Below are 26,920 nucleotides of genomic sequence, written 5' to 3'. Positions count from 1 at the left end.
TTATCCTTTAATTATTCGAAAAATAATAACCAAAATATTGACTCCTATACTCGGACAGTTCTACAGCGAGCACGTCAAAGGTCCAAACGCACCGGGTCTTTTACCTTCCTCGAAACGGTTAAGGAGTTTAGGAAGAATGTAAAATATTTGGAGCCGTTTCAAAAAGGCGCAATCGCATTATAATCGTTGGTACGACGTTCTCGATGCACCGAGTGGGAAGTTGCAACAAAATGCGCTCTCAAGAAACAAAAAAAAAAGAGAAAAAAACCGCCCCCGTTCCCCTCCGCCGCGGTCTGAGCAATGCAGCAGCAGCAGCAGAGAGAGAGAGAGAGAGAGAGAGCGTGGTGCGGAGGGGAAGGGGGGAGATTTCTCGAAGGAAAACGCGCGGAAGTGCGATTTCCTCGCGAGAATCGGGAGCGCAAGAAAACTAAGACGACGACGACGACGAAGAGGACGACGAGGAGGAGCGGATGACGTACGAACGCGCGAGGATCCGTAACCGCTAATGTGTGTCTGGTTTCAGCGTCCATACTGCATGACCTCAGCGACATGCAGCCTCAAATAAACGCGATCAAAATAGAGCACCCGCCGTACTACTGCAGCAGCTACACCCCTCCGTCCGCAGCCACGGCCGCGGATCATGCTCAGCCAGCGGCTAGCTTCAGTGAGTTTCAAAACCTTTACGTTCGCCCTTATTTTTAGTGGACGCACGCTGTCACCCGGTTCCGCGCGACGAATCCTCCGCAGCTGCCGGGACAACGACGCGCGACCCGCCGAACGACGCGTCGCGACGCGCCCCGGGGCTTTTTCCACGGAACACACGAAACTCCCTTTGAAAAGATTTCACCTAACACCGCACCAACTTTTCTGTTTCTTAATCCTGTTCGAAAAGCATCGTGTTTCTTTTGGGAGTCAAGAACTCTTACGACGCGTGTCTTTATTTATGAATTGTATACCGAACAGTATGGAACAAATGTTCGTTTATTAGGAATCTCTGGTTGATTTACGATGAATTTTTTTTGAAGGGAGATACAACTTTTCCTAGGTGACAGAATCAGAAAAATGACGCGTTGTGGTTTTGAATGCTCGCAATAGACGCACCGCGATTTGAAAAAGCTTAGATTCGGCGCGTCGTGATTTCAAAACGCCTAGAATCAACCGATTTCGTTTCGACCGAACGCGTCGACGATCGAATGCGTCGAATATTGCCGCGTTGCGATTCGATGCCCTGCAGACAGTTGCATCGCGATAAAATCCGTCGCGCGGCGATGCGTCACGATACGATGCACCGCGACGCCGATACTCTCACCCCTTCGTCTCCCCCTCCCCTCCACTCGTCGCGCAGAGACCTTGTTTACCAGCTGCGGTTTGCGAAACCGTGATTTTACGGTATTTTGATCGTTTTTCTGCACGCCCACTAAAATTAAACCGTTCGAGGACACTCGAGACTATGCGGAATCGCATTCAGCGACAGCGTGCGTCGTCGTTTCGAGTGCTACCAACCGTTTCTAGAATATCTCGTCACAGGATCTTCGTTTCTTCTTACAGTTATTTTTCAATGCATGCTCGTTTTTGTTTCGATAAAAATATAGAGAAGACAGGGTTTAGCGCCACGATGCCCGAAAATGCGTTTGTATAATTTATCGAACGGACGCACAGTGGTCCCAAATCGTGAAATCGTGGCCAAAACCCCAAAAAATAATTTTTCGGTATGGAGGTTTTACCTGTTGGAATCGGCAGTTTAAGGATGTCTCTTTAGGGTAGAGAAAATGAAATGAGTCATATTTTTATACCTGGATGGCAATTGCGATCCAAACTTCGGCTTCGTTAGTCAGTCGTTTGTCGAAAGCGTAAGCGTCAATTCGTACCACAGAGTGAAAAGTGCATAAGTTTTTTTAGAAGACATCAATTTCAATTCTGCAAAATGGATGCTGTTCCTGGAAGTAAGTAGAACATTTCTGAGTACTAACATATTAAAAATTGTTATCCATTAATTTTTTAAACCGGTACATTCATTACTGAAAATAAAATGTAAAATTTCATGCATGCATCGCAAACAAGTAGGCAAAAAGTTGCTCATCCTTCAAGATCCCACTGCCATTTTTTTTCAGGCTTGTATGTGATACTTTCACCTTGCAGAATTTGCAAGAATTAGCTGCAAGTTTTTGCAAGTTACGTCGTACCACCCTATTTTATAATGGAGGGTGACCGCGTTACTAAATCACGCAGTTTTTTCTTGGAAACTGTGGCAGATACAACAAATTTTTTAAAATAAATAATGTATAATTTTGGGTGGACTTATTATTAGATTTAATAAATTTTGAAATTAATGCATAAATAATTCTTCATTATTAAATATTGTATATTTTTCAATGAACCAGTTGATCTACTTCATTATTGACTATAAATCTGCATTAAACTATTTACATGAAAAATTATTTATTTCGAAAATAGTTAATAAAATTTGAGAATTCCAAACTAAAACATTTTTTCGCATTTGCCATGTAAAAGCACTAAGAATCAAATAATATGAAGGCACTGCTGTAAGCTGTAAATTGTGCCTTATACCTGCCTTACTTTATGACAGACATAAAACATTTGTGCGGTATTGCCTTTCGTTTTCATTTAGATTTTTTACTTATACAGGGTATTCGGCCACCCCTGGGAAAAATTTTAATCGGAGATTCTAGAGGCCAAAATAAGACGAAAATCAAGAGTATCAATTTCTTCACTGAGGCTTCATTAAAAAGTTATTAAAAAATTAAATTAAAAAATTTCAAATCATTCTGAAAAAATTATTTTTGGTTGCGGGGCTCAATTATAATCATTTTTGGTGAATACACATACCTCTGAAATCCGACGTGTTTTTACCCTTGTAATTAAACGTATAAACTATCAGTAATAAAATTCGATACTCTTTTGGCCAACTTTACGGGATTTGGAACCACTGTGAAAAGGCGTTAAATTTATTAGTTCAACCGGCAATGTTAATAACAGAATCCAGCACAGAAAGCGACATATCTGATAATGAATATGATTCCGATGATTCTGCTTGAAACTTAGCAGTATATAATTGACGTAGGATGTTTTGGAGTCATTTCATTTAATAAATGCAATTGATTATTTATTTGTCATTTTTCCTTTAATTCGTAATCAGCAACCTCGATAGTAACTATGTATCAAATTTCAGGTGATTCCGACATTTCTTTCGCATACATATGTGTGAGCTATATCGGAGCCGCCATTTTGTTTTTTTAAATTATGACTTTTGATTCGTAATCCGCGACCTCGATAACCCCTACCTACAAATTTTTAGCTAAATTGAAGAACTCCTTCATATTTTGGCCAACTTTTCGGCATTTGGGACCACTGTGGGACGGTTCGCGGCTGCCGGGATCGAATTGGTCTTATCGGCGCGGTTTAAGTAACAAATTTGCAGCGGTCAGAGGTTGGACGTTTTTTGTCCCCGAGTTCAATCTCATCCGGCGGCTTATCGGGGAGTCCTTTGTTATCGGGATCTACTTTGCTCAGCGTTCTATAGATCATTTTCCCTATATTTCTCCCTTTCCGTTCTCTATTTTCTTTCTATTCTCCGTCGGCCTCCCTTTATCACACCCCCTCCCCCGGTCCCCCTCTCTTTCAACCCTCTTAACTCTTTCATCGATCAAACGATAACCTCCACCTCCCCTCTCAAACGGAAGTCGTTGGATGGAGATGAAAAAGAGGAATAACTTCCGGGTAGAGGCTTTTTTCGAAAAAAAAGAACCAAGAATCGAAAAGAATAGGGAATTCACCAATCGCGCCAAGTGTTTCTCCGTGCTAATTTCGCGGTGATAAAAAAGTCAGTCTTTTCAAAAAATTTTTTCTGCTTCAATATTAGTATAGCAGAACGTACATGTAATTATCGAAAATTGTCAAGTTATTCGGAACTTGGTTTATTATTATATGGCGATAAGAGACCCCCATTAGCGTGTAGGGTACGAAAGATACTTTATTCCTCCGGATTGTCAGCGAGATTGCAAAGGGAAATATTTAACCGGAAGCTAGAAGACGAGCACAGAGGAGTCTCGAGAAGTCTTGACGTCTATCGGACCACCGACCGAAAGTTTCGAGTTTATGCTAGCCGTAGGAGGGGCCGCGAACGCCGCCGGATAGACGGAATTTACGGACAGAATAAAATGACCACTTTCTCAAGCAAAATATACACGGAGAAAAATTCCGGCAATAAGCATACCTGGACCAGGGCCAACCGCATTCTCCGTGCTCCCTTTTTATCATACATACGTTGCCTTTATAGCGGCGACGGAGGTGGGCCGCTTGATTGACTGTATTGTCGTTAAATTAACGACTGGCGTAAATATCCACCCCATCCCATCAGCGAAACTAATTTTATGGCCATGAAACGGCCGCTTCCTACCATTTTACGTGCATGTAAATTCGTTGACCAAGACGCTCTTCCTCCATCCGGTATTTTCTGCTCGCGACCCCTTCCGGGATTAACGGCTCTCGCCTTGGGGGTATCTTCTGTGCCAAGGACAACCAACAACTCCTACGGCTCGATTGATCTTTTCTTTTTAACCTTTCTTTCGCCCGCGAAACACGGATTATTATTTCCTAAACGATAAATGGAACAAGTGCTCCCCGACCTCACGGGTTATTTATTATTTACCAATGTACTAATTAAATTGGAGAAACGAGTACAATTTCAATTTTAAGCTCTTGAACGGTTTCAATGGAAGACCTAAGCTAACTGCTCCTCTAGAAATTTGTATAGGAAAGAATCATCGATAAAAAGTTAGGTCAGTTTGTCGGAAGTACCGAAGGTACCATTTAGAGGAGCAAAAGTATGTTTTCTATTGCAAGAATTTATTTTGTGTCCAGTAATGCATTGGCAGTGGACATTGTTTTCCATAAATGTTTGCTTCGGTTTACGAAGCAGAGGTTAAGCTTTGCGATTTTGTATTCGCAGGCCCGCCGCCGGTGCACCAGCTCATAAGGAACGACAAGACTGAAAAGCCCCCGACCGTTTCCGTTTCGAGCGCGCCAACCTTCTCGCCGGTCCTCAGGCCCGAGGACGGCCATCGTGGAATGGACTCTCCGCATTCGCAAACGGGTATGTGCCGACGACAACCAGCGATCTTATCTCGGAATCTATCCTAAGCTCGCGATAACGTTTCGCGATCTTGAGGAGGCTGCTCCGGGCTACTTCCGGTTTCGAGCCTTCGCAAAGGGGATCTCGTGGCTCTTCCGCCATTTCACCGGTCGGAAAGAATCGCCGGAACACCAATCCAGGCCTCAACAAAGCTTATAACACATTTAAAGCTTGTTAAACATTGAAATTGTTATCCTAGTTCACATTTATCGAGAAAGTTTCTTTCCATTCTATAACGAGGATTAATGATATATTAATACTACTCTAATAAAACTGCTCTTTTTTATCGTTGTCTATTCTCAATTAAGAAATTTTGATTCAAAATTTCGAGTGATCAAAAAATTGTATTAACTATAATAGCAGAGAGACTAAAATCTATGCAGCGATTAGATCTCAGTAACTTAAATTTCGAAGCATTGCAAGCAGGAATTTGGTCATATTTATCTAGAATTTAATTCGAATAATCAATCAAGAACCGATTAGGAGATTTTCCAAATCTCTCGCGAAGAGCTACGAGATCCTCTGTCGGCGAAAAGTTGGCAGCCTGCATCGACGAGTTAGTATCCCGACGCGTGGTAAAAGTCTTTTCAGGTATGCACAGAACAGGAACACGATGAAAAGAGTGCTTGTAAATATGGTCCTGTTTGATCTTGAGGGCAATTTTTGTTGAGAGTTACATTATGTTTTGAATTACAACGAAAGCTTGAAACTTTATATAAAGAGGAACAGGAATCGAATTTATCTAACTGTTCAAAAATCACTGTCATACAAATAAGTGTTTCGAACAGAGGTCGCCTTGTATCGAGGGTGAATTATTTTTATTCTTGCTTTTGCACAAAATTATGAATGTCACCGTTTTTTAAATGGAACAGTCGACGTTTTATTTTGGAATACGGAAGACAATTGAACTGTGAAAAGGTTGGGTGAAAAGGTTATGGTATACGGGGTCAAAGTCAGCGATTACTAAGGTATTCTAAAAATAATTTCTAAAACAAACGGTGCTCGAAATGTTATCCATTGACTCTAGAGTATGGAATCTCTTAATGAGTATGAGTGAAATACTTCAACGCTCTGTACAATCTTACTCAATATCAGATTATGCCCTCATTTCGTATAGAAATTGTATATTAATTGTGTCTTACTGATCCTTGACTTTTTAGATCGTATACTTTAATTCTTTTACGAATTTCAGAGTAGAATTATCGGCGTTCCACTGAGAAAATCCAAGATGGCGTTCATATACAACCCCTACTATCCCCCTGCTAGTATTTTATCAGTTCCATTTGTCTATAACAATATTTAATGACTTAAAAACTTGATAATTCTTCTGTAAATTTTATGTTTATCTGATCTATAACTTTCCTGCCGGAGGTTGTATTCGCGCAAAAGCAAGCCAATAATTCATCATACATCCTTTCAAGGTACGATCTTTGTTTCAAAATAATTGACATGCAATTTAAAGCGACTCGAGTCAAAGCCAAAGGTCAGTTTGTAAATACTTTTTCCAAATGATCTTGATTCTGTCCCTGAAACACACCCACGCGTCTCGGATACGCTCTCGTTAGCAGCCTCAAAGCACCCAAGCTGCTCCGACGACAGATCTAACGAGTTCCCCGTTAAAAGAAAAAGAGAATTGAAAAAAAGAAAACTGGCGGAATCGTGTTTCTTCTTAACGTAGCGTTTGATAATGGGGAGAACTGTAAGTACTCTGCATACCGGAATGCAAACCACCGACTTAGCATCAGAGACCCGAAGGAAGCCCATCGAACACGAACACTGAGAGACTGATCTCTTCGCAGTTTCTTCCCTTCGGCTCCCCGCCCCCCCCTTGCTCACGCCCACGCCCCACCGCCCCTCGCCCCCGCCTCTCGCCCCCCCCCACCCAAGCCCCCTATTTTTTGTTCTCTTTTCCGGTCAAGTCCCCAGAAGAGACCCCCGGAAGAAGCGCGCAGGAATCGACCCTGAACTCACGACAGATCCCGTCTCTATCGTGCGCTTCAGCCTTGTCCGCTTTTGCCTGACGAGTTCACTAACAAACCATCTAACAACGCGAACGAACGCGCGCGACCCTCTTCCTCTTGGGTCTTTTTCGCGTTCTCGCTGGCGAACGTCACCCCGGTCACCGACGATTGATGATCGACCAGCTACCTTCATCGATCACCGACTCACGCTCTGCGTTTGTCCCTCCGAGAACTCGGCGTCGACGCGACAGGGTGCACCGATTTCCGTTTTTACGCTTACGATTTTTCAGAGGAGCGCAATCTTTGGAAAGTTTTTTAGAGAAACGACAACATTTCAAAATTAACCCCTTACTGCCGGAGGAGCTAGAAAATAACAGGGGTGCGTGAGTCCTCGAGCTCGATATTAAACTAACGTTTGCAACAGAGCATCGAAGCTTTTATTGTCCTCCGTTCATGTTCGGAGAGTCGTCGAGTCGATCACAGATAAAACCAAAGTGTAAATGTCGAGAACTCGCTGCGTTTCGAATATAATTTATCCGCGAATCGTAAATGCGATGCAATGTTTATCACTGTCGTTTCTGGTTCTACATATTTTGATCAACGCACGATGCAGCGTGAATTTACAGTGGAAAACAGAACTGCTCAATTGGTTTACACCAGCATTTCTCAAAGTATACAGAGCTCTGCAGCTCTGCAACGTTAAAACTATTTTCACAATACATCAAATCTCAATTACTACATAAACTATACTGTTTTTTAAATATCTTCGCAGAGTCTTGCAAAATTGATTAAATTACTAACCAAGATAAATGCTAACTAGATTGTAGCTTGCGGTAAGGGGTTGTAATCGATAAGCAGAGCATGTGCGTGTTTATCTCGCGGCGATTATGCGTTTTTAATGTGCATCCTGGTCGCAAAGTGCACCGAGTTCTAGTGCATCGGCGGGCGATTTGGCGCCTCGAATGTCCAGTGTGCGATAGACCCAAACTGAGCTCAGCCAGGCATCATGTAAGTAAAATCGATCACCGAGACGCGGGGATCTCCTGGATCCCGATCCCCGGGAACGATCGAGCCGACGAGGTGTGCGCTAGGGGCTGCGAATCGAGCGAGGAGAGATCATCGATCGTCTCGAGCGTCGTCCTGATTTCGCGTCCACAGCTCGCTAACCCACTTTCCGCAAATCGCGATGCAGATACTTCGGGGGAACATTTTGTTAAGAAACTTTCGACGATTTATCAGCGCGCTAAAAATTAATCGGACTTTTACTTGGAAATTACGCGACGGAAATTGTTAAATGCTATCTTGATTCTCGTTTAAAGTTGCAAAAATCTTTTAAAATTGTCTTAGACTAGTTAGGGATTCTTCCCCGGAGCACCGTGCAGCGGATTAAATTGCAGTCGAACGAAGAAACGTCTTTGTACGTATGGACAGTCCATAACCGCGATAGTCGACACGTACGGTTGACGGGAAATAATGGTCGATGAAACCGAGTGTCCAGTTCGACGCGAACGTACTTCTAAATTAGCAATCGCACGGCCGAAAGTAGGTTAGTGGGGCTCGAGGCGATTTTTCGACGAGCGAGACGAAACCGAAGGACGTCCAAGAAATATATCCGTCCTCGAAGGATGAGAATCCTTCGCGTTCGAAGCAAATATTACCATACTCGCGGATGCTACGTTGACCCTGGATCGAGGTCGATCGTAAAGCTTGCGTTCGTTTCGGGAAATTTCAACCCTGATCGAAACGGACGCGCCGGAGACCGGAAGCGGGGATCGGGATCGGGAGGATCCGTGACCGCGATCGAGAGTGGGAGGTTTAGAGCGATCCACGGGATCGATGATCGATGGCCGCGTGCAGCCTTGCCAACCCTGAATGTTCGCGTGAAAATGACGCGTGATGATCTCTGTTTCAGTCTGAGCCCGAGCGTAGAGAGAAGCTCGCTAACTCGACTAAAAGGTACTTTGTGACTGGTTATTGACTGTTCTATATATATATATCTATATCTATCGCTATATTTACTCTGCGTACACATACGTACGTCAAAATGTACATACATACGTGTATACGTGTACACGCGACGGACGCGTGTCGTTTAAGCGGGACTTTCCGTCGTCAGTTACGCCTGTCATACCTGTGTACGTGCAATTGCTAGGAAAATACCTCGAATCGCTAAACGCTCCTTACGTCTTCCTCGAAACCTACATACTTGAAATATTTCCTATAGTCTTCAACGAACTATATGTATAGAGTGGACCGTCTGATCCGACCGACTCAAGTATTTTCATCGTCATTAATTGAATCAACATTTTTTTATCGTAGATGTCTCTTAACTTTTTCCTATGTATACAGATAGTGAATATAACCCAGACCAGATCTGTTCACCCCTTTTAAAATGACGACCAATGGATATTTGATTTGTAACCATCGTCCCTCGAAGCCCTTGTATAAAAATTTTCGTGCAAGTCGAACGACGCTTTTCCCATATTCTGTCCGCAATTTCGAGGCGTTTGCCCAAGGTTATCAATTCCGAAAAGTGCAATAGCGGAAACGGAAAGAATAACCGCGCGTTGGAAAGCGAAAACGAACGAAACGGCGAGAGTACTCCGGCCGAGTGGTTCCTAAATCAATGTTGGTCGCGGGGAGGAAAGCTCGCGATCATCGAGAAGCATCGATCGACGGTAGTTCCCGCGGTTGTAACACGTACGCAGGTGAACGTAAACACGCGAGCGAGCGATATATCGCGTGTCGGTGGTTATCGATTCTCGATCGAGCCGACAAAAAATGGCGGGCCCCCCCCCCCAGTCTCGAGGCACCGGGGCCCGTCCCACGTGTCCGTGTACGCGTGTATGTATACACAAAATGCATCACGATGTCGTATCAGCTCGAATATATTATATATATATATATATATTTTTCTCTATTGCTGTCACGTTTGTCATTTCTTATTTTCTTTTTTCCATGATTTCTATATCTCGCACTACTTCTGTATATCGTGTCTCTCCTTCTCCTTTCTCTCTATCACGTATACACGCGAACGACGACACGTACAACACACACACACACACACACAGGCAGAATACTGTTTAAACGAATGCAAAAGCGTTCGAGTTTAAATCGAGACACTGTCACCCTCCCCCAGCCTGGTTAAATGTGCTCTTGCGCTGTATATCTTTCACTATATTTTTCTACTTATCGTATATATTGCGTGTCGTTGAAACTCCGGGACGATTCGAGCTTCGTTGCGATCGATTTCGCGAGTCCTCGCGAGAAAATTGGGCGAGTTTCACGGGGGAGAAAGGGTTTCGAAGATTGAGCGATTGGGGAAAATCGCTTCGGGGAGCGTTCCTCGGATACAGCAGACATTTTTGAAGTTGAGAAGTTTCAAGCACCATTTCGATGATGGGGACCGTGCGATCGGGATTTAGAAGATTGGAATATTTTACAATTTTTCGTGATATGAAGTTTCTCAAATACTCGAATTTAAGAACTATCAGATGCTCCATTTGGAATTCACTATAAAAGGGACATTTTCAATGAAACATTATTGCTTAGCCCAAGATGGAGAACATTTCGTTATTGATTCGACGAAAGGAAAGTTCTCGAATCGTCGAAGCACCGAAAAGGCATTCGAATTTCGCAGTTGCGTTTCTAAAAATGTAGAGAGAGATTACAAGATGGCGGAGAAGATAAAATAAAGCTGGTCTTGCGAAATCGCGAACGACGAGGACGCGAATCGTCGATGCGGCTCGAAATTGCACAATCACCCCCCACCCCCACCCCTCCATAGCAGCACTTTATATATCTCTATGCGTGTATTGGTGTCTCCACACACACACACACACACACACACATACACACGCGCGCGCGCGTGGCACGTCGCCTCTTTATGCGTATAAAGAACGGACTCTCTGCACACAAACCAAACACACACACACATACACACGCGTTCAATTTCGAGAATATCCCCGACGCGTTGGAGTAGCAAATTTTCTTCGACCCTTCGAATCGAGGAAATCGAAAATACTTCTAGTTTTCTTACTTTGAAAAAAGGCATGCAGGAAGTTCGGAAGACACGAGTGTGTCGAAGAGGGACGAGGAAAGTTTGCGATTCGCCCGTGGTCGAAGGTATTTTCGGGAAGAAAGGGAAAAAGGGACACGTTCCTCGAACGATGAGAAAATCGAGGGAAACGCAGGTGTTCGGTACAGCTGTCCGAGTACTCGGAATGCTCGAGTACACACCGAGTGAAACGCGTTGAAACAAACCGAATAACACCAATCGTTCGACTTGTTTCGAAATATAAATATAAAACTGGAGCCGTTCGAGGGAAATTTTTTAAGTTTGAATATCGACCGTGGGGTAGGTAAAGCGTTGCTTTCCGAGTACTCGGTTCTCGCAGCATGCACCGTCGAGCAATCCTCTCGAATGCCTTTGCTATCGATCACCGCGACGTTCGGTTCTTCTCCAACCTTATCTGTTATGTTCCCCTTGATTCAATAGATCTATTCCCAATCGCGCTAAGTGCAGTGCTTAATTTCCCGGAACGTCCTCCGCGGAAGCTTCAAAACAATCGCTCGCGACTGATTTATCGTTCGCTCGATTTCAATGGACTCTCTCCGCGACGAGAATTTTATCCGCGAATTCCGCGATGATCGACGACTCGCGCCCCGTGTCCCGTTCATAATGAAAACGCTCGAATTAAGCACTGTCCTTTCGTCGATCGAATGCAATGTACGAAAGTGGCACTTTACTCTTTATTTTTGTTGTCTCGACGCTCTTGTTATGGTAGTTGTTGCACCGTTTATACATTCTCTATATATTGGTTCGATGACAGTACGCGCGATATACGTTCCTTGCATACCTAAACACTATACTTTCAATGTCGGTTCACGGTTTTCCAATCGAATGCAACGTTCACACAGTTCCGTGTCTCCGTCCAAAGGTTGATTTCTATTAAACACACGACCGTTCGTTGTTCGAAATTTTAAATAAAATCAAAATCTTACCGTGGCGCAGGACAACTAAAATTCAAATCACGAGAAATTTGTTTCGTTTGAAACGAATTTCGAAAAGATTCTTCGACGTCAAGACCGCGATTCAAATTTCCGATTCTTGGGAGTTTGCTCTATAAGCTACAGAGTAAACGTAAGAAATACTATATTTAGGGGTTGAGAGAACCCTCTAGAAAGCTTCCATTTCATTGATTCTATTAATAAAACTATGAATTTGCGTAAAGATCCGCAGTGTAGTAATAATGAATGATAAAGTTTCGTCGAGCGAGCGACGAGGAATCGAAGAGGGTTCCAGAGAATTGTCGTGTCCTTAAAGACGATCGTCTTTTCCCTGGATCCGAGGGATCGAGGGGGAAGAGAGGGAAGGAGAGAAAGGGGTAGAGACAAAGTGCGACGGAAGAAAGTGGATTAATTCGAGGGTCGTTTGTCCACCACAGGGGAATCCCCGAGAAATCCGCCCGACGTCTGATTGCGATACGGTAAACCGCTGCGTCGTCACGAGGATCTCGAAAAAAGCAAGAATGTTATATGTTAGCACTTAATGAGAATTTGTGTGTTAGCTCGATGTTGCATCTCTATATATATATATTTATATGTACACGTACGGACGCGTAACGATTATTATAAATAGATACGCGTCGTAATTACGATCGTACAGAGGGGCGGGCGTGCGTGTATTTATAGTAATCGTTGCTCGGTTTGTATAGCCGCCTGCAGCTGTGTGCACGATTGTTCGCGCGATGCTGACGTTGGTAGGCGAGCCGAGATATTTATTATTATGTTTATCCCATTTTATTTCGCACCCTTGACGATCCGCCGGTCTTTTAGTTACGATCCTGGAAAACATCGTCGATTCGATTCGCCGCACTTTATTCTGCCTCGATAAACGCATGGTTACCATTAAAAGTCCGAGGAATCTCGAGCAACAGAAATTGAATCGTACGAACGTTTGCCACGGTTCTCGATCAACGCGGGATAGACTTTTCGGTTCCAGTCCTTTTTTTTTTTTATTTTCCCCGTTCGTGTCATTTGAGCGATCGACGAAGCTTGGCGCTTTCAGGCATACGATACACGTAGTCGAGGACGATTTAGAAGCGAGAGATTATTGTACGTAGGGCCCTTGTTTTGTTTGTTCGTTTTTGCGATGGAAAGCTTACAGATTTTGTCGGGGGGAACTCTGGTACGACGCTTCTAGAATACTCTCCCGATGATTTCCCCTTTGATTTGATGCATCTCTGACCAACGAAAGTAGATACGACCGACCACAGTCAGACCGAGCAACCAGTTTAACGCGTTCTGTGTCTGGGCACCGACTTGCTCGTTCTACTGGCGCGACAGGACTGCAGTGCGTTACAACGATCAAACTTGCCCCATTTTTCAATTCCAAAACGATCCGAGACTAGCAACGTTTTCTCTAAAAATATTCAATCCGGCAAAATCATTAAATTATTACCGACATTCTGATAGCCACGCTCCGACTTACGTTTCCTGCGACGACTAAACCTGCTTCATTTTATGCATATTTTACAATTATAAATACAACTGGTAAACGGCATCCTTTATATTTATCTCGACTTGGGCCTTCTTTCGACCAAATTAATCCCAAACCAATCACTACGTAAACTTCAGGTGTCTGTCTGACCCTATACAGAACATTTCCACTAGACCTTTCAATATTATTATTATTTTTTATTTTTTTATAGTGCAAAAAGAAGTAACATGCAAGGAAAAAGAAAATATTATCGCTCACAAAAGTTAGTAAAACAATGTACAATACGCTGCAAGGATAATTTTAGACTCGAATATTCCTCAAAGTTCGCGACGAAGGTGGCGCAGAAATAATTTCGTAAACGATACGTTTTCCCCCCCTCTACCAAACCCACGATCACGAGCAACACACTGAACGCATATATTGATCGATATATCGTTCCAAGGACCGTCGAAACCGAATAACCAGCGACGAATACTAACGAAAAACGAACCATTGATCTAACCAAATCGTATTTTTGTATGCCTCTGTATGGAAATAAGTATATTCCACGATATTCCTGATCACCTGTGTATGTATAGTAATATATGTGTATATATACACATATACACATATATATATATATAAATATTTTTCTAACGCCCCCGTTTGGCTGTCCGTCTGACTGACCTGTCTGTTACCGAGGGAAAAAAGACTCGCAAGTTAGTCGGCCGACCCCTGTCCCCGGTTTACTCGAAGCGACTCGAATAGTGTCGAGAGGATCGGTCGGGAAGACAACCTCGAGCACAAGGAATTTCTCGTTCGGGGCTTTGGGAACGGACAGACAGACAGACGGACGGCATTTCTTGCTAACTGCGTAGTACCGGTCTACCTGGTAAGCTAGCTGTCGCTGTCTGTCTGTTTGTCTGTTCGTCTGTCTGTTCGTCTGTCTGTCTGTCTGTCTATCTGCCCACCCTGTTACACCCTGTTACACCTGTTCACGTATTACTATTTTTTAAGGGCACAGCCTCGAGTCCAAGGGAGCTCGCTATGGTTCCAAGGGCTAGCGTCGGATGTTCTTAGAAACACGGCCATCCTCGAACGGAGGAAATCGGTCGGCGCACCAAGAATTTCTATTTTGGTAATCGGGGATCGAAATGGTTCAGAATATAGCTGGTTCGAATCAAAACGCTTGCGAAGAATCTTTATTCTGGAAATGATCGAAGATGTCGGTCCTGCATAACGATCGTCCGCAGTGGAAATTCTTCGCGAGCGTTTCAAAAACCGATATCGCGACTGTTTTCAACCCCCTGAGTCGAGTTTCACTTTAGAATCGAAATATAGATCGAGAATTCTCAGGCGTCGCCGAACTTTTGGAATGCTTATCGATAAATTTCGAAATGTGAAAGTTAAGAATTTGTAATACTTGGTTTTTCGCGCGTGCCGTGGATCCATGGATCGGAGCGACGATCGAGGTGGTGCCCGTCTGAACCGTGCACACCATAATTATCTCTATCTCACTCACTGTCACACGGCCAATGCTCTGGGTATGTCGTATGCTGGATGGAATTAATTACTATATTGACTTAATTAACTTGATTGATTCAATTAATTTTCGAACCTTGATTGAGACTTGTTTATTGCTCACACTCTATCTCTCTCTCTCTCCGTACGATACTACCTATTCTATTGTTGTTGCGATGTTGGTGTTGTTGTTTACCATATACATATATATATACATACATACATACATATATATATCTCACGTATATATGTATATCATTGTATTGATGTTGATGTTGTTGTTACCTTGATGTTTTTGATGTGTTGTTTAATCGTTGTTATCTTGCTGTTTGATGTTTGTTGTTGCACTATATATATCTATATATACCTCTCTATCTATATATTATTATTATATATATATACATACTTATATGTATATATACATACATGTATATATCCACATGATGCGCGATATACGTGCGCGCGCGCTCACAAAAAAAAAAGAATTAACGAATGCGATTAATAAAATTCAAGCAAATCAAATTATTTCAGTTGCAATCTTTATGGAAGCGTAAAGCCTGATCGAATCATTGATAACGAAGGAAAGAACGCGTGTTTTCCGGTGCACCGGCGCGCGCGTGCGCGTAGACGCGTATATAAATACATGTACATTTCAGCCAGCCAGCCTCACGCTTGGAGTGCCTTATATATATATATATATACTTAACACGATCGTTATAGTTGGTCGCCCCCTACCCCTCGAAACACCACTAAAACCACCCCCTAACAGACTTACAGCGGCAATCGTTACCTCTGTTTGCTCCCTCTTCCACTAAACTCTCGCGACGAACTCGAGCGGATAACACCGTCAGCTTTGTTAACATTCCTCCCGGTATTAACAAAATTAACACCGCCGTCGTGCTTGGAGATTTCCTGACTTTCGTGCTCGTACGGAACCTCGAAGATTCGTGGGAAAGCATTCGAGCGAAAAAATCGACGACGATGCGAACGGTTCGACGGAGAAAGAACGGGAAATTATTGGAAAATATTCGCGAGGAGGGCGAAGGATACTCCGGTCGACTAAGAGGTCCTCGAAGGGGGTGCGAAACGGAGCCAATCCTTAGGGAAGATGGCGGTCGAATTTAGGGGGTGGTTCGCCGTGGCCCCGGGCAGACAGCCGGACGATGACAGTGGTGAATTGTGTTTCAGGATTGCACTCACCGCACGAAGGACTGGCCGGCGGTTCCGGTCAGAGTATGTCCGGGCTCGCCTACTACCAGCCGGAGCACCCTGCCTCCGCGGGGGTGGTCAAGTACCCCGAGAACGGTCACGACACCCTCTCGGATTTCGTGACATTCGTCTGCCAGGAGGCCGAAAATACTCAGCAACTGCCCCAGGTAGCTTCCGGATCCTTCAAAGCCGCCCCCTTGTTTCCGCTTACCAAAGGGAACCTTCTTCGACTTGCAACAACTTATTCTACCAAAATTATTTCCTCCTTCCTGCAACGCCGAAAGAATAGAAACAAGCTAGATAACAATACCGATTTATACAGGTTGAAATTGACCCACCCCCCAATGTCATTTTTTCAGAATCGTCACGCTGTAATAATATCCCTGGTAAATATTATTACAAGTCGAAGAATGTTCTCGAGTAGCCCGGAACGGAAACAAGGGGGCGGTTCTGTGCGATCTGCATCGTCATCCGTGTTCCAATCGCCCCTGGATTTTTCGAGATCGGTTTATTTATAAAAATAACTGTTAATTGGAGTCCGCGGTCATTGGCAGTACCAGTAAAGGCTAGGAAAATGGCCTGAATCGAAATTATTGACAAAATTCAGACGTCAACCCCTCGTTTGCGGCGCAACGAAAACTGAATTCGCTAAACGTAGGGTTAAATTTGGCAAACGAGGAGGTTCGAGACTGAAAACAAATGGAGGAAATAAAAAAAGAAAACGGGGTGAGTGGATCACGCGCGGGTCGACGACGTTGATCGGTGGGTGTGTGGTATTTCCAGGCGCAGCTAGCTGGACCCCGCACTGGTATACAAAAGTTCTCACAGTATTATCCGAGCTCGATGCTACCGCCGCCGCCCCCAGCACCGATGGCGAGGCCGGTGGCCATAATCAGGTCGACGGGCGAACTGACGGCCGCGAGCTCCAACTCGCCCCCCACGTCATCGACCTCGCCGACGGACCCCTCGGAGCTAGCCTCGAACCAGGAACAAATGGCGGCTGCGGTGGGCCTGGTGGGCTCCGGTTGCCAGACCTCCGTCGATCCTGCCGGCAGGAAGAGCCCCGCCAGGATCCTCGTCACAGCACCCCACACCAGCCGGGAGTACACCTTTGCTCACTTCCACTCCCAGCCTGGACAGGTGAGCCATTATTTTACATCTACACTCCTCGACAAATTAGAAATGCCCCTCCCTCCTCTCCTTTTCTCTCCTTTTCCCCTTCATCCAACATCTGAAACGCGTTCTTTAATTTTCAGCAAATATTCACGTATCCCACCATCGGCTCCATGTCGGGAGTGATCTCGCCGACGAACCTCTCCCTGTTTTCGTCCCCCGTGTCGGTAACGAGGCCGGTGGCCACCCAGAGATCGGTCTCTAACGTGCCTCCGCGCTGGAACACCGCACCCTTCATCAACCTGGAGGATGACTACAACATGATCGCCCCGATCATCACTGGAACTGCCAGCGAACCACCATCCGCCATGGACGAAGGTCAGTAGTATTGCAATAATTAAAGAAAACTAGTAGAACAGCCCCTTAAACGCGTATCCGTACCTACCACTAAGTTTATCGAGACTTTAAAACTATTAAATAATGATGACGAGACACGGCATAAACTCATAAATTGGTTCAAATTCTTTGTTTATCCACACGCCAGAACGGTTGAATCTTCGAAAGCAAGCCCCGGGCACTCATCACCTACAGACCACGGTCATCAACTTTCGGAACGACACTTGGACACCAAAAAATCCGTACCAGCTAACCATGAACTGACCTCGATGTTCCAGAACGATACTTCCACCCGGTGCATACGAGCAGCGTGGTGGACAAAAGCGGCGGTAGCCTGATGGGCGCCGAGCTGGGCGTGACGGGGGATCCGACCTCCCACCATCATCAGTCCCAGCAGCCCCAGCAACAGCAGCAACAGCAGCAGCAGCAGCAACAACAACAGTCACAGCAGCAGCAGCAGCAGCAACAAGTGATGCAAGACAAAAGCGGCCGACCAAAGTCTCCCCCGTGACACTGGAGGCTCAGACCGGAAAGTCTCGAGAAGCTCGCATGTTCCACGGGGTCGTTACTCACCACCGCGTACGATAATAACCCTGAGCCGGATGGGAATCGCCAGGATTCCTCGTGTCGTGTTCAGCTTCGCGACTTAAGCCCGCGGAGAATCGAGTGCCTGAGAGTCTGATCGTAGTGTAAGTCGACGCCGCTGGGGGATCGAGAGACTTCCGGCGTAACGAACCAGTCTGCCGGTGGAGGGCCTCGACTGCTTCCTGGGCGAACACTGGTGCCGATAAATGGCGCGTCGGTCGAGCCTCGCCGTCGCGGGGCAAACTCTTCGACCCTCCGGGAACTTTTGCTTCGAACGGCTCCACGAACAAACAAAAATTATTGGTTTTCTCAATTGTTACCTAACACAGTACGTTGCTTATGGACACACCACTTTGCTTATCTTGCCCAATCAAAGGTTAACTAACCCTTCGTCAACGATCGATACCATTTTTCTGCACGAAACATTCTCTGCTTAACGGTTTAACTTTGACCCGGACGATCGTTTTTGTACGTCCATAACCAACGAAAATGTTTACGCGTTCCCGCGGTATCGTTTATTGTCCGAGAAATTAAATCGAACGCAGACCTGGTCTGTTCGAAGGATCAGTTCGTACCACGGAGGGTTAACCTTTCGGTCAATTAATTATTACTGTGCTCGTCGAAGCGTCGACGCGAAGGTCCTCCGCCACCGGAAGCGTCCTTCTTCTCCCTCAGTGCGATATATAATTCGTAACTCTGTCTCTCTATCTCTCTATCTCTCTCTCTCTCTCTTTCTCTTAAGTGTCCTCGAAAGGACGTGAGTAAGGACCCCAATTTTCGTCTCCGATCGTCGCCGATCGATCCCGTCGACTGGACCATAGACGATTTAACAAACAAAAAAAAAACGGAACTCTTAGAGAATCATCGTTTCCCGCGATTTTGATAACGATGTGTCCTATTCTTCCTGCTTCGAAGCCCTTCGAGAATAATAAAGAAAAAAAAAAGAGCGTTTTTGTACATACACGCGGCCCGTTCGTTGCATCCGGATTCGCGAGCGAGGTATTTTGTAAAATTTTAGAGGACTTTAGAATAGCGAACGACGTACACAGAAACAAAACCACACACAGAGAGAACACGAATCCGCGCACACTTCGGGAAAAGGTATTAGCGAACAGAGATTAAAAAAGAAAAAAAAAAAAACTAAATAAAACGAGACGACAAGGAAAAATTTCTAGTGCCAATCGAGTAGCTTATAAATATTATAACGAAATTATAATTTTCTATTATATTTTTTTATAATATTTATGAAGGAACACACACGCTTGTTTAGACGCGACAGTGGGGAAGGTGTTTAGTCGGGACGCGACGGAAGCTTCTTCTCGGTGATCGAGCGTTTATACGAAAAGGAAAAAAAATGAAAATATAAAAAATAAAGAGAAATGGTCGAGGGGAACCGATCGACGAGTCGGTCAAAAGTCTAACCGGTCCATGAACCACGGATAACAATAATAATTATAATTATAATAATAATAATGGTTAATAACTTTATAAAAAAAAAAATGTATCGTTATAATCGCCTAATGCTCAGGCTAGTGCTAACACTAGTGAACAGAGAAACAGAGATGAAAAGACTAGTGTGGACTAGTCACCAGAGGCTGCTAGTTAGAAACAAAGTGAATATTTAATATTGATTACTTGGTAAAATTAAGCGGTTAAACTAATTTACGGGATACGTTAATATGTTGGGGGGGCGGCGCGTCAGGAGGACGACGAAGATGGAAGCCGACAAAGCGGAAATGGAGGATGTGCAACGAAAACAGTGAACGAATACACGGGACGCAAAGAGCAATTCGAGATAGTGAGAGATTATCTATAGTTCTATTAATTATTAGGAATTTAGCGCGCGTCATGGATTATCGCGCAGCATCAAACTCGACGACAACGAACGAAGCTCCTAATTATTATTGTCCAAAGTGCTTTCCGTCGACCGTGCGTTAAACAAGGGTGTCCGACGATGAGATACTAATTTTGGGATCGCACCCTTCGGCTGGCCGATTATCCAGAAAATTCAATAACCGAGTATCGAAGCAAATGCCGTGCTTCGAGGTTCCACACTCGAAAATTCCCATCTTTGATAATTAGCTTCGAAACGATCCAATAAAGATGGCCGTTGAAAGTTCAACGCGGAACAATTCGATTCTAGTCAAAATTGCTCGGATCCGAGGGACGTACAAATATTTGGCAGTCGAAGGGTCCGGAAGCAAGCACGAAGGGCGACCTGTCCAGTTTGTAACTCCTAAGATATCCACTCTGGAGGAACCCCTAATTAAAATGCGCTTAATGTACTCGCTAGACGGCCGGGTAGTTTCGAGGCGGTTCTTCTTGGGTTTGTAAAGTCACTTCCCCGTTTTTCTCTCTTCGAGTGAGATTGAAAGGGTGTGGCAATCTCTTACCCATTATCGATAAACGCATAATACAATGTTTGAAAAAGTTAAGGAAACATATGCTGCGATTGTTCTCGTAAAAAATTACACTCAAGTTTTATCAATTTACTTTTTTCGCGTTCTAAAAATTTGATAGATCCTTCCATTAAAAGTAGGCAAAGGGCAGCCGGAAATGGAACTAAAGGGAATGTATTCGGAATAAATGGGATAATGGGGAGAAGGTTGGCACCCTGATCGATCGGTTCGTAGTGATAGTACAAAGATCGAGCGTAGCAATATCGGTAATAGCAATAACGAGCGTCGATAAGGATCGACGCGGTGATACAACGTTACTATTCCTATAACAATGCTTATACCGCTATTAACGCTATACGATGCAACGATAATACCGCTGCAACTATTGTGAATACTACGAGGAGACTACTACTATTCTTATCTACTACTGTACCACAATTACCACCACCACCAGCGCCATCGACGTCAGCACCGCCATTAAAACGAGCGAAACAACTTTAAACATCACCACCACCACTACTCTACCACTACTACTACTATTACTACTACTACTAACTACTACCAGCGCTATTATAAAACTTTAAACACTACTATTATTACCGCTACTCTACTATTAATTGTAAAAGCGAGAGGAAAGGGACACTATCGCATACAGCTGTTACTATTACACCGCCTAATCACTAATAACGTCGATACACCAGTTACCGCGGATCGGGGAGGAACGCTACTATCGCTAACTACCACTACTAATTAACTACTAATTGCTTTACAACTATGGTTACTACGGGAGAGAACGATTGTTAATGTAAATATTCTGCGCTAGAGTACGTCGACTGCGCGAAGGTGACGTCACCCTAAATCGTCGTTCGATCGTTCGCGTTGCAAGATGCGACACCCGCTAAATCTCAAACCGCAACTTTCTGTCGGATATAAATTAATTCGAGGGCAACCGATACGTTAATTTTGTAAAAAGGGGTTAAACTACGTTGGGAGTACTTCGTGTCGATGTTTGGAACGCGAACGATTTGCAAGATGGCGTCGGTGATTCGGCCCAAAACGTATATGATAGTTATTATTACGCACACGGGCAGGGAGACGCGAGAACAAATTCTAGATCGAGCACACTAGGTCCGTTCGATCGAGGATCTCGATCCCTCGGCGGTACGTTTTCGTCAAATTATTATTCCCTTCCGAAAAAGGAGAATTGGTTTTCGAACAATTCAAATTCAGGAACTTTTCTTAGTCGAGAGAAACGAAACTTTGCGCTGTTCAATTTGATTCGATGGTAGCAGGGAGGGTGAAGAAAAAGACGGTCGAGGGATCGATGGAACGATCGCTATAGATGCGTAAGGAATTTTAATACTTTCCTCGATGCCAATATGGATTGCAACGAGTCACCTCGTGTTCTAATTTTTGTTAAACGGGGACACCGACGATTACGCGTACTAAATTCACGGGGAACTATAACGAAACGAAACCAGGGTGGTTCGGGATACGTACACGCTGCGAACGCTCTTTTCTCGCTGATTTTAGTTCGTCGTTCGAGGCCCGATAATTACGAATCGAGTGTTCCTTCGAGTGTGTTCATTTAGAGGAAGATCCTGGCACAGAGGATACCAGCCACGGACAGTTTAGAACTATAGTCTTCCTTAAAAAAAAAAGTAACAACGCTTTAAGATTTAAATATAGTCGATTAGAACTTCGGATAGAGTATAGCACGTCCAAGAAAATTTGTCTCATAATACAAACATAGAGTATCGGATACATTTGCTTCCTACTCTGTGCCAGGATTCCGGGCTGTAAATATACAAATAACCACGAAACGATCCGCAGATCACGAAGCAATACGCGATTCGAAGTCGAGACGGAGTGAGTTGGCCGCTCAAGGTCGCCAGGGGGCTCTGCCCCACCACTCCGCTCCCCTTTGCTCCGCCCCCCGGATCAGTCGCCCCGGACCTTGGCGGACGAATCGTCTCCGTCCCGATTACGGAACACAGCGGCTATCGGCGTACGATTCTAAAGAATAGAATAGTGTGCCAATTAGGGTAGAAACGATTGTAAAGTAGCTTTAGGTCTTCCCGATGAAGGTGCAAGGTGCTTTTAGGAAAAAAAAAATGAAGTAATATTACGGCGATTCGAATGATCGCCGACTCGCGGTCACGTTCTCGATTTGTCGCGCGACGGAGCTGTTTGCTCCCACCCTACCAGGTTTCCGCTCAAGGCGAAGTCCCGTTCGAAGCAACGTCGAACTCGCGTCGCGGTGTTTTTCCTCGGGGCATCCACCGTAGCATTTTGTATAGCGTCTCGAGCTGCCTTGAACCGAAAGTGCATTAAAAAATCGCCCGCACCGCCTCTGGGCCGGGAACTACCGCGCGAAGGAGCCGCTTTCTAGCCTGACCTTCGCTATTAAAATTAATCAAACGGTTCGTAGCATTTATAAACGTCTACTTGTTTAGAAACTCTCACGTTGAGCTTTACATTGTATTAATAATTGAGGTCCCCACTCATTGAAAAGGGATCGCTACCAGTGAAACATTAGCAGTACGACGATGGTCGAGTTGGTAAGACGACTGGTCAGTAATTCGAAGGTTGTCGGTTCGTTCGAATCCCCCCGGTTCCTCGCTTCTTCGCGTTTTTTCACGGTTCTAACAATAATAATTCTCGTCTCGATTTCTAAGGGCCCAAGGCGGTAAGAAAACGATCCTCCACCGGCGAGCGGAAGTGCCCCGCAACCGGTGGCGGTGCGCGCGAGGACTTTTTCTACGTAAGATAGATTTTTCTCTAGTAGAGTCGGGGAGTGGTAATGGCGAGGCAAGAGGACTCGTGAATTAGCGAATAAAAAGCCTGATGATCGGGCTCTCTCTCGAGGGTGAAAAACGACTCGATATATCCCGGGCCACCCACGCTAAACGGGGCGAACGCGCAAATCGCCTAACCGTCAGATCTTTTTGCCCCTTCGAAGTACCCGCGAAAATATTCGGGGGCGGGAAAGAGGAGTACTTTTAGTAAAGTTCTGTAACCGAATAGTTTGTGTAGACGGGGGGCGAGAATCGAAGAAGCGTCGGTAAAACGTGCAATTAAACGGGAAGTCGAGGAACGCTCGAAGTATGAAAAATTTTGCTAGAACCTAAGCGCTCGCCGGGAACTGAAGATTTACACTGTAAACACGCACGCGCGTAGCCGACGAAACGATTTATTTAACGTAGGGGGTATTATAGCAAAGACGGTAATTGTTTTCGTGTTTTTTCTTTCTATTTCTGGGCGGGGAGAGTCGACGGTGAGTTATTCTGTAACGAGCGAAAGAGACAAATATTGTTAAAGAAAAGATTTCGTTTTAAGTGCATGCTAAGCGCCTGGCTACCGGGTGTTAAAGTTACCGAATCCGCGATGCGTTCAGGGGGCATTCTTATCTGGAGACGTAGACTTTAGGCGAGGTTTAAAAGAAAGAATTGTTATATATATCATAGAGCAAGGATTCGACAATTTTGTTTTCCATGCGTTTAGTCATTTTTCAAGGCAAATGGCTTCCATAGCTAAAAACTAAAGATAATAGTAAAGGCGATAATATAAAAATTTGACTGCGTTATCTAGAAACATGACCAAACATGTATGCAAAGTTTCAGTACTATTGATTCATAATTATAGAAGATGCTTTATACCAAATATCGCTATAAAAACGACGGTTTCGGATGAGAATACCCCTGGGGGTACTCTGTCCTAGACACAGTTTCCTTCTTTGTGATTTTCATGTTATTTAAACTATTATTTTATATTTCAAGCGTTTGTTCGTTAGAAAGGATATAACTATGCCTGGATCTAGAGAAAAATCAAAATGTTGATACATCAAAGAATAGTAAAAGTCAATATTTTTTAATATCCCTATTTTGGGCAACGAAGACACGTTTGCTGAAGATTCCCTCCAAATTTGAAGTCGATCGGAATACTAGATCTTGAAATATCGTGCCGGTCAGTTGAAAAAATGGGGTTTCGGAGAAAACTCGTTTAAAGATTTTGCACCAAACGTATTCAAACCTCTTCAACTTCGTTATTTTTTGGGTTTAAAGTACATTACTTTGTACACAGATTTTCGAAGTTCTAGGCCAGAATACCCCCTTAGGAGAACTCGGTACGAATATAGAGTGCACGCGAGGCGCAAGTTCAGCTACGAGAATAACGATAATAATATAAAAAAAAATCTAACGATACCTAACTGATAATTGTAAAACGAGAGCGACTACGGCGATAACATAGTGCGATTATTATTACTATTAACTACGGCAATACGATGATATACATATATTATAATGAAATACAATATATTTATCGAATATTTATTGAGCAAACGAAATAGCACACTGTGTAGTATGGTTGTACAAAGTAGGCGACGAGGCGAAAACGCGCGAGCGATTTCTTTCTTTGTCTTTTTTTTTCGGTCAGACGATGGCACGGGGGACTGCGGGGGTGTGCAAAGGGGGCGATCGTTACTAATTTGCAAGTCGATGCTTTTGCAAATATCCAATTTTCTCCCCTTAATTTTCACATTCATTTCCTCTTTTCAAAAATTCTTATCGCCTTAACACTTTGACGGCCGCTGTCACGTATACGTGACTTTGCGAGCTAGCAGACGTTGGCCACTGTCACGTGTGCGTGATCTACCGTATCAGTCACCATTTCATCGTACATTCAACTTATTACGTTTGTTGAGGTTACATTATAACAATATTCCCAGCATCTTCGTGTATCTCACTTTGGTCTACAATATCAGTGGTGACGGACAACGTCTTCGCGTGATAGGTGCGGCCATTAAAGTGTTAACATTGCTGTTTAATTTCCACGAACATCCTTTTTCCTTTCAAGTTGAAATTCTGAATCGTGCAATCGGTTCTTACGAAATTTGCCGTGTTGTCGACACACCCCTGTGCACAAACCCCCGAAACGTGACTGGGCCGCGATTATGCGAATACGAGAGAACGCAGGACACGGCGAAGAGCAGAAGCTGAGGACGCGAGCGTCGCGTCGCCCGCGTGGAGCGGCCCGGTGCTCGCGTGTATTTTCGTCTCACGATCCTTTTTTTTACGATTGTGAACGAGGTTCATGTTATATATCAGGGATTAGACTAAATAGTATAATACGCTGCGACGGGAGGTGGCAAGAAAACAAATAACAAGAGGATAATTAACGAACCGAGAGTGGTTGGCCTTTTTTGGGGTGAGGCGGGACGAGGGGAGGACCGTGACAAAGGTGGTGATAGTGGTAACCGGAAAGGGACGAAACGCACGATCGCGTCTCCGTAAAAAGACGGATTGCTTTATCCTCTCAACGATTTGTTTGCCAAATATTACCGGTGATAACTGTAATTACCCACGGCCCGAACAGAGAATATTTATCAGCGATTTCTCGTATCGTTTCCAGTTCCTCTTCTCCATCGATTACCAAATAATAATCCATCTCTATCGATGCCTTCGATAAGGTTATGGTTGTTCCCTTTCTACGGAGACGCGTGGCTTGTCTGATCGTCGAGACTTAATGCTTAAGAGAAACTTCTTGTGATAAGCGTGGGGAGACCTCCGCCCGCGGTGTGGGGGCTGTAGAAAACCAAAAGAAAAAAAAGAAAAAACGAAAAAAAAAAATAAACGATACAAACGAAGAAGTTAAAAAGGGGAGAGAAACAAAGAGATCCGAGGGTGTAAACTAACGACCTTAATATACGTGATTGGAGCTGGCAACCCTCCGACGAAGGGACACTGACAAGGGAGAGGCTTCTTTGTCACCTTACCGCGCCAATTATACGTTGTGTCCATACTGTCTCAATTAATATAATGTATTATATTATATATATATAATATATATATATTATATATATATCCGACAATATTGATTATTAAAAATTCTTAATATATAAAACGAAAGAAATGAAAACGGTCTCTGGCCAGAACTGTGTTTCACCCTCTTACCGTATCGATCTTCATCTTAGGTGTACCTGAAATTCTTCATCATTTTTTTACGTTTAGAAACGATCGCAAATCATTCAAAAATTTATTTTCAACGTACGCATTTCGGGGCAGAAAAACGTATTATGAGTACGTATTATAAGGATTAAATT

The 26,920-nt window shown here is 44.1% G+C and overlaps 1 protein-coding gene across 7 annotated transcripts in view; it reads left to right on the top strand.

Moving 5' to 3' along the window:
* Positions 1-26,490, top strand: part of LOC122397486 (nuclear factor 1 X-type) — a 78,318-nt gene extending 51,828 nt beyond the window's left edge. For 5 of the 7 annotated variants that reach the window (XM_043396653.1, XM_043396649.1, XM_043396648.1 and 2 more), the window contains 6 exons: positions 524-664; positions 4,970-5,113; positions 16,304-16,491; positions 17,108-17,464; positions 17,581-17,815; positions 18,112-26,490. In XM_043396653.1, the coding sequence (XP_043252588.1) occupies positions 524-664; positions 4,970-5,113; positions 16,304-16,491; positions 17,108-17,464; positions 17,581-17,815; positions 18,112-18,344 (1,298 nt within the window). In that variant the 3' untranslated portion in view covers positions 18,345-26,490. Of the gene's footprint in view, positions 1-523; positions 665-4,969; positions 5,114-16,303; positions 16,492-17,107; positions 17,465-17,580; positions 17,816-17,981 lie in introns of all 7 variants that reach the window. The other 2 variants (XM_043396650.1, XM_043396654.1) reach the window with 2 other exon arrangements.
* Positions 26,491-26,920: the final 430 nt, after the last annotated feature.

Source organism: Colletes gigas, unplaced genomic scaffold (genome assembly GCF_013123115.1).
Source record: "Colletes gigas isolate AHSC1104 unplaced genomic scaffold, ASM1312311v1 Colletes_gigas_Sc00009, whole genome shotgun sequence".
Taxonomy (NCBI): Eukaryota; Metazoa; Arthropoda; class Insecta; order Hymenoptera; family Colletidae; genus Colletes; species Colletes gigas.
Note: the sequence above shows the minus strand (reverse complement) of the source record. Positions and strands in the feature narration are given on the sequence as shown.